The sequence below is a fragment of the Suricata suricatta genome, chromosome 10 (assembly GCF_006229205.1).
Source record: "Suricata suricatta isolate VVHF042 chromosome 10, meerkat_22Aug2017_6uvM2_HiC, whole genome shotgun sequence".
Classification (NCBI taxonomy): domain Eukaryota; kingdom Metazoa; phylum Chordata; class Mammalia; order Carnivora; family Herpestidae; genus Suricata; species Suricata suricatta.
Genome location: NC_043709.1, coordinates 85,816,945 through 85,825,309, shown reverse-complemented (window position 1 = coordinate 85,825,309; position 8,365 = coordinate 85,816,945). Strand labels below are relative to the sequence as shown.

The 8,365-nt window shown below is 37.7% G+C and overlaps 1 protein-coding gene across 4 annotated transcripts in view; it reads left to right on the top strand.

Annotated features, from left to right (window-relative positions):
• Positions 1–8,365, top strand: part of PYROXD1 (pyridine nucleotide-disulphide oxidoreductase domain 1) — a 42,866-nt gene that overhangs the window by 7,765 nt on the left and 26,736 nt on the right. For all 4 annotated transcript variants that reach the window (XR_003914004.1, XM_029953142.1, XM_029953141.1 and 1 more), the window contains 3 exons: positions 1,496–1,615; positions 5,058–5,186; positions 7,290–7,363. Coding sequence is in view for 3 of the 4 variants with exons in the window: in XM_029953141.1 (XP_029809001.1) it covers positions 1,496–1,615; positions 5,058–5,186; positions 7,290–7,363 (323 nt within the window). In the remaining variant the exon portion in view is untranslated. The remainder of the gene's footprint in view (positions 1–1,495; positions 1,616–5,057; positions 5,187–7,289; positions 7,364–8,365) is intronic.

The following is an 8,365-nucleotide window of genomic DNA, read 5'->3' as shown; positions in this document are numbered from 1 at the left end:
ACTTGCCCGTAAGCTACAACACAGCCTGCTTAATACCTTTCCTTAAATTCCACCTCTATACTACAATATGCTTGAGGTCCATGCAAAAAAGTAGCTACCTTTTATGTAGGAAATGGATGATTAAGTCTTTGGTGTTGTAAAAGCAACTTCATTTAAACATAACCACCCCCACCACCAAAAAAAGAAGAGGAAAAAAAAAAAGGTAAAGAAAATAATAAGGGAAAAACCCAAGACTTACTTCCTATGGGGGAAAAAAAAAACCAGCATGTAATTTCTGTCCATGACAGAGTGTATTATTCAGGTTGGCTCTATAAACCTCATGGTTAATGAATAGCACTTTCTCAGAATGGTAACTTTCTATTGAGGCAACAAATCTGCAAGACATAGTTATTATAATGTGGTAATTATCCTGATAGTGCCAAAAAAATTGCGGTCATATTGCAATATATGCAAATTTATTTTTATAAATATATTATGAATGAGTGTCAGAGCCTGCCTTTGAAGGTCAAGAAAGGCTTCACATAGGAGAGTGGATTGAAACTGAGACTGAAAGAGTAAGTAGGTTTTGCCATGTTCGTAAGAGGTTGAATGGAGGCAGGCATGTGCCAAGATGATGAAAGTATGTGACTATATAATCTGCTGTAATAGGTATCATTAAGTTCTGCTAGAGTGTAAATTCAGTGCTGAACCAGTAGGCAGGGGCCACCATGGAGCGCTTGTATGCTATGACATGGAATTGTACCTTATCCAAAATTTAGATGCCAAACATTTGGAGCATTTTCAGCAGGTGAGAACACTGAATTGGAGATAACAAGTTAGTATTCATCATTGTCTCCAGTGTCAGCTGAGCCAGAGGCATGGGCTGCAATTTCCCAGGGAGAGGAGCTCAATGGCAGTGTCCTATGGACCACTGACATTTAAAGGAAGACCAGAGAGAAAGGAAGCCCTAAAAATGGGCACCCTGTTAGTTTTACATCAGAGAGGAAAACTAGGAGAGAAGAGTTAGCTTCCCTGAAGCCAAAGATGGCAGAAGTTTAATTAAGAGGAGTGGTCAGTGGTGTCAGGTCCAAGGATAGAAGGTAAGATAATGACTCAAAAGTGCCTATATCTAGTAAGTCATTGGTGACAAAAACTAGATCACAGTAAAGTTAGCCAGTAAGTGGACAGAGGAAACTATAAGGATGCGGAAATAGACCAGCTGTGTAATTAAAATATGCAGAAGTAAGTAGAGGTAGCCCTCATTTTCCAGGCTAGGAAACTAAGATGCAGTGACTTGGCTGACTTGCCTGAGTGGTAGGACTGTTATTCGAGTTCAAGCCTTAAAATGTCAGTTAGCCCTTTTTTCACTGTATATAGTGCAATTGGTCAACTTTCTCGTTTTATGAACCTAAAGTAGTGTATATATATATAAATGAAAATATTTTCGTTATTTAAAAGTCTTACAAGGAAATATTTTTTTGAAAATGTACATTTTTACCTTTTTGATTTCATACAGGTTTCGAAAGTATTGGAGGAGTTTGATGTTGAAGAGCAACCAAATACCATGTTAGAAAATCGCTTTCCCAACATTAAGGTTATAGAATCTGGAGTAAAGCAACTGAAGAGTAAAGAACATGTAAGAAGAATTTTTTTTTTAATTTTTTAAAATGTTTGTTTATTTTTGAGAGAGAGAGAGAGAGAGAGAGAGAGAGAGCACAGGCAGGGGAGGGACAGAGAGAGAGGGGGATGTAGAATCCAAAGCAGGCTCCGGGGTCCAAGCTGTCAGCACAGAGCCTGAGGTGGGGTTCAAATCCATGAACCGCAAGCTCATGACCTGAGCTGAAGTTGAAGTTGGACGTCCAACAGATGGAGTCACCCAGGCACCCCTATAAGATATTGTTCTTAATGATGGTCCATAGTTAAATCTTTTTTTTTTTTTTTTTTGATGTTTATTTCTGAGAGAGAGAGAGAGATAGTAGGAGCAGCGGGAAACACAGAAACCCAAGCAGGCTCCAGGCTCTGAACTGTCAGAACAGAGCCTCATGCAGGGCTCAAACACACTGACCGCGAGATCATGACCTGAGATGAAGTCCAACGCTCAACCAACTGAGCCACCCAGGCGCCCCTCCCCCCTTTTCTTAAGTGGACCATCGTTAAATCTTGATGAGCTTTTGCCTGCTTTCTTTTGGCCCTATCTGTACCCCCACCATGACTAAGGTCCCTAGCATAAAAAGTTTTTTTTAACATTGATTTCTTTTTATTAGGAAAATTTACACTTTTTGTGAGTTTATTGGGATTATATAATTAGTTGGATTTAGCATTTTAGGTTTTACATTTCAAATTAGCATTAACATTTACAGTGTCTACTGTGTTCTGGGCACTGCAGAAGTGCTGGATACAACAGGAACATTACAGTGAATCTGGCCTGGGAGGTCTCATTGTCATAGGGAGTATGGACATGCACATGTATAATTAAGTGGACATGTGAATAGCACAGTCACTGAAATATTATCAAAGCACTGATACCAGGGATTTGGGAGGACTTCAGAGAAGGATTAAATATTTGAACCAGGTTTAAATGGTGGGTGAATTAAGAGTTCTTAATTAAGGAAAAGAAGGTTGCTTATTCAGAGAGCGGAAAAAGGGGGCACTTGGAAGAGTAACGTTGTCAGAGGTACTGTGGTGGAGATGAGGAGAGATTGGCAGGCTAAGGCAAGCAAACAGGACGGTCAAGAGCTGTTTACACCAGGCCAAGGAATTTATTTTACAGTCAGTGGACAAATAGAATTTACATGGAGTCAGGGATGGTAATATAGATATTCTTTTTGGAAGACAGATCTGATGGCAATGTTGAGGATGAAGTGGGGTAGAGTGAATGATTTGGGCCAGCAACCAGATGAAAAAGTGGTTGCAATAGTCCAAAATGATAGAAGGTCCAAACTAAGACCAGGACAGTGTAGTCGGAAAGAATAGCCCAGATATGAGTGGGATTTCTGGGGCGCCTTGGTGGCTCAGTCAGTTAAGCGTCCAGCTTAGGCTCAGGTCATGATCTCATGTTCATGGGTTCGAGCCCTGTGTCGGGCTCTGTGCTGACAGCTAGCTCAGAGCCTGGGGCCTGCTTTGGATTCTGTATCTCCCTCTCTTACACTCCCCTGCTCGCTCTGTCTCTCTCTGTCTTTCAAAAATAAATAAAAAACATTAAACAAAAAAGATGTGAGTGGGATTTCTACTATACTCAGCAGGACTCAGTAACCCATTGGATATGGGAATGAATAAGGCAGTTGGAGGAAAGGTGTCAGATGATCACCAGTATCCTCAAGTGAGCTTTCAGCAAGATGAGTAGACTTTGTAGTTGTTTCTCTACAGCAGCTCTAATTTTTCTCCCTTATGGAGAAAACACATACATAATACATTTGAAACACATAATTTGACTGGAAAAAATGAATAGAAAAAGGACTGAATTTTATGAGTAAAAAATAAAAAATCCGAATCCCCAAACCAGAATAAATTTCTAACCTTTACAGTAGTACATATCCCATATAACATCCATGTCAGTTAATTTGTACATTGACAAATGTATACTAATCAATTGGGAGAGAATTTATAGTAGGGCATTTGAATAAATCGGAGTGCTACTTATTACCATTTGAAGTGTCCTGCATGAGCTCATGTCCCTATTGTCTTATTTGTCCTTTATATTCTTTGATGAATTAGAGATAACGTGTTTTATCTTCATGTCTAGTTCCAAAAATTTAACAGTAGCCAGTGAAAGAGTTTTTATGTTTGCTTTTACAACATAAAATGCAAATTATTTTTTAAATTTGGTCATTGTCTGTAGTTACTGTTTGTCATATAAAATTCCCACCACATTATGTGCAGACTTGTGTAGAATTTCTGTATGTGTTATACTGTGTCGAATTATCAGCTTTCTGTATTTGTTACACAGCTGAAGCGTTACAGTGGGTAACAAATGGCTTAGTGGGTATCAAGTGCTGTCTTATGATTTACTGTGTTTTAGAAGTCAAACATATGACACAGTGTTCATCTCTAAAGCATCCCAACAAGGTCTGGTATCTCTCAGTCACATCTGCATGCACACACACACACACACACACACACACACACACACGCTTATTAAAGGCTCCTACTTATATGGAGATTTTCATTTGATATTAAAGAATAAAAACAATGGATCACAAATACATATTTTTAGACATGATTTATTCAAAATTAATATGACTTCAAAAGATAGTATGTGCTAGGATTTAAGGTTAATATGTTTTTCACTTAATATGAAAATATCCCCAAAGAACATTTGTTTGTGGTTAAGTGATTGTTATTTGTACTTAAGAAGAATGCATGCACATATGAACAGGAGAAACGGGCAGAGGGAGGTGGGGAGAGAGCAATTCTTAGCATCCACGCTCAGCACAGAACCTGACACAGGGCTTGATCCCATGCTGCAGGGATCATGACCTGAGCCAAAATCAAGAGTCAGGCGCTTAACCGACTGAGCCACCCAGGCTTTCCAAACACTTCTAATGTTTTTAGATTAAGAAGACATATTGTAAGCTTTGCTACCACACTCTACTCCCTTGTACCCATAACAGATACTAAGGTATGGTACCATTAGAATTACTAGATCTTCCTATAGTAACTTCCATTGAGATCAGAAATATTCTTGTAAGGCCTACCTCAGGTATAATATCAGAATGCTCCATTTAAAAATTTTCGAATGTTTAGTTTTTAACCTGAGGTCAACATACCTCCCTGAATAGAATGAGATTCCCTAAGTTTTTTGCAAAATCTGATAGGAATGTACATTTTTTTTTCCAGGGGAGAAAGACTGATTCTCACTAGATTCCCACAATGGTTCATGGCCCTAAAATGATGGCAAATCACTGGGTTGGAGAATGCAGTCTCACGTTTATTCTGAATTGTAATTGCTGTAACAAACTATTGAGTGCCACCAACTTTAATGTATTTTTTGCTTTGTCTTACTGAATTTTTGATTTAAAATGAAACTGTACCCATGTATAAATGTTTCTCCTCTCCCCTTTCTTGCCCTGTTTTTACAGTGCATTTTAACAGGAGATGGCAGTCAGCTTGTGTATAAGAAACTCTGTCTGTGTGCTGGAGCTAAACCCAAATTGATATGTGAAGGAAATCCTTATGTATTAGGAATCCGTGATACAGACAGTGCTCAGGTAACATTTTGAGATGGGGTTATGGGACTTCCTTTATTTGAATCAAAGTATTTCAGTTACAATGTTAATTCTTAAATTATGGAAGAGGTTTGTTTTATGATCCATAAACCAGATAGCTATGTTTTATTGCCAGTTTGTTTGGTTGTAGCTGATAATTTCTTCCTGCTTTTTAGTTCATGCTGATGTTCTGTGTTATTTCCATTGTGCACTATCCCAGATATAATGACTGAGCTGAAAGTTATAGCTTACATTATACACACATTCAGTACTGTATTTTGATTGGGAATATGTGATTTGTAGCCCAAATAATGTAGCAATCTTTTCCCACAACAGTAAAGCATATCCCACACTTACTGAACTTACTCCTTAGCAAAGAAATTTATTCAGAAGACCGTTGTGGTACAGAATCATGACAGAATCCCAGAACTGAAAATTTTATTTGGTTTGTTGTTCTGCTCAAGAACCATAATAAACTATCCCAATACAGAGAATTTGTGTGGAACCTTCTCCAACTTCTTCTGATCATTTATTGCAGGGCTTCAGGGTTTATTGACTCTTCTTGCCAAGAAGCTCTTTCTGGTTTCCAGTCATAATACTTTGTCTTACCTCTAGCCTATGGTGGTTCTGTCCCTAAGGTGATAATTCTTTATTAATAATATTTTATATTACTGAAATCGATGTTTTCTTTCATCCAGTTCTTAATTTAAAACTTTTTTTTAAAGTTTATTTATTTGAAAGAGAGAGACTGTGTGTGTGTGTGTGTGAGTGAGAGAGAGAGAGAGAGAGAGCGAGCGAGAAAGCGCGTGCGCATATGAGAGCGAGCAAGCGCGAGTGAGCAGGTGAGGGGCAGAGACAAGGAAAGAAAATCCTGAGCAGGCTCCATGCTTTCAGTGCAGAGCCCAACATGGGGCTTGATCCTACAAACCAATGAGCATAACTGTGTTCCAGCTAGGCTGCCTAACATACATGAACTCACTGACCGCTTATGATAATCCTGTGACAGTGTTACTCCCACGTTACAAATAGGAAACTCCAATGAAGAGATTATTTACCTGTACTAAAATAGCTATTAAGTTATCCGAAGTACAATTTAAACTCATGCCATTCATCTCCACATCCAATGCTTTTAACAGACCTTTCTTATTTACTGACCTCAGAGAAAGACTAACTAAAATTAATTTAAGAGTTTTTGTTCTGGTAGAATTTTAGACAAGTTAATTTCAGTGGCTATTTATTGAATATTACAATAAGTTTTTGGATGAACTTAACAGAAATGGTAACTTGACATGGTAGGAAGAGGAAATTTAGCTATTCAGATGTCATTCTGAACCAGTGGGACTTCTGTACTTTCAAAAGTGCCATAAAAATGACCATGGCTTCCCTAAGCTCATTGTGATATTTTTTTTTAGGGGGCAGAAGTAAAGGTGGGTAGAGGCATCAATCAATTAATTGCCTTATGATAAGAAAGTAGCATTTTTTTTGATGTTAGACATCATTGTGCCTGCTCTTAACAGCTTTATTTACATTATCTTAATGCTTACAGAGACCTAATGATCTATAGCCACTTCGTGTTTCCATTTATATCGAAGAACCTGAGGCACAGAGGGTTAAGCTACTAGGCCAACATACTAACTGGGGGCAGTTAGTAACGCCAGGGACTCTTAATCACCAAGCTGTTGTGCTTCTCAGACCTGCAAGTTTTAAGTGTTGAGTGACTCCAGGGAAGTGTCAACTGAGAGACTAGAAGAAAAGGAATAACCTGTATGTAGGATACAGATCAGTGTCATGTTAGTAAATGATCTGATGAAGTAGTTAGGAATGTGATGAACTAGAGGTAGTGCATCTTGCTGAAATTCTGAAGTCCTCTAAATGTAATGACAAAAAGGAAGGAAAATCCTAAGAGGCATTGCTATAAAGGCAGCTTGTGTGACACATAGAGGAAAACATTTGTAATATTGGGAGGTGTGTCCTGGCAGAGTGGGAAAGTGAGATTTGTTCCTTTGTAAATCTGGTAAAATTCTTAAATTTTAAAGTAGCAGTGAAGGCTTTCTTCATGTATTGCCCACTATTACAAAAGACTATCTCATTTTCTTTTTAATATAGGAATTTCAGAAACAGCTTACTAAAGCTAAAAGAATAATGATCGTAGGGAATGGTGGCATTGCACTTGAACTAGTGTAAGTATATATTTTAAATATTTAAACACTGCTCTGTCACTCATAATTATTGGCAGACTAGAAAACATTCTGAAATTCAAAGATAAATAGAATTGTTTTTCATAGGTTTTCAAGGAGAAAAAGTCGACTTTATATTTTTAGCTTCATGGAATTCATAGTTGTAGAAGTGTCATTGTAAAACATGAGTTTAGGAAAGGTTTTAGGTCTCAAAAGGGTCACACAGGTGACTGGACAGATGTGACCCATATATGTGTTTGGTAAGCATGTACTATACTGAAAAACAGTTTAAATGTGCACAGTTAGTGGTTTCTAGTCACAGTCTCTACCCTTTTTATTGTTTACACCCATCCTGCTTCACTCATTTACATTGCTGCCTGTTGTGCCCATAAAATCCAAAGTATGTTTGACTCCCTGTTTCAAGATTTTTGGTACTCCTAGTTCTTTTTTTTTTTTTTTTGGAAGTTGGAAAATGTGAATTCATCAATTAATATGAAATACTATCTTAAGATTTTCAAGTTTAAAAGAACATTGAGGAATAAATATCCTGCTATGGTCTACAAAGCATTCATTTTCTTTATGATTTTACCTTCCAGTAGATGGCTGAGATGGAATAGTCTGGACATTTTTAGGGCAGATAGTTGAGTCCAACTACAAAGAGGACAGATTTGAATCAAAATAATGAATTTGCCAAAGCTCTGTCCATTCTAACTTTCAGACTAGGTTTTTGCTCCCCTTTTTGACCGGATGGGGATTCCCAGTAGAAGATTCTAAGAGTTCCTAGATTGCCTGAGTACTAGAGATGGCAGTCATTCTTGTAATGTTGAAGTTTGTGGCATTGTGTGGAGAAAGGAGAAAAAAAACTAGAGAGTCAAAATCAAACAGATCCAGGAAGGAGCACGTGACAAATTTTCTCCATCAGCTATCACCAAATGTCTTAACTTAATACTGTTATTTACATTGGAAAATTTTCTTACATTCAGAAATGCTCAGTCTTAAAACATT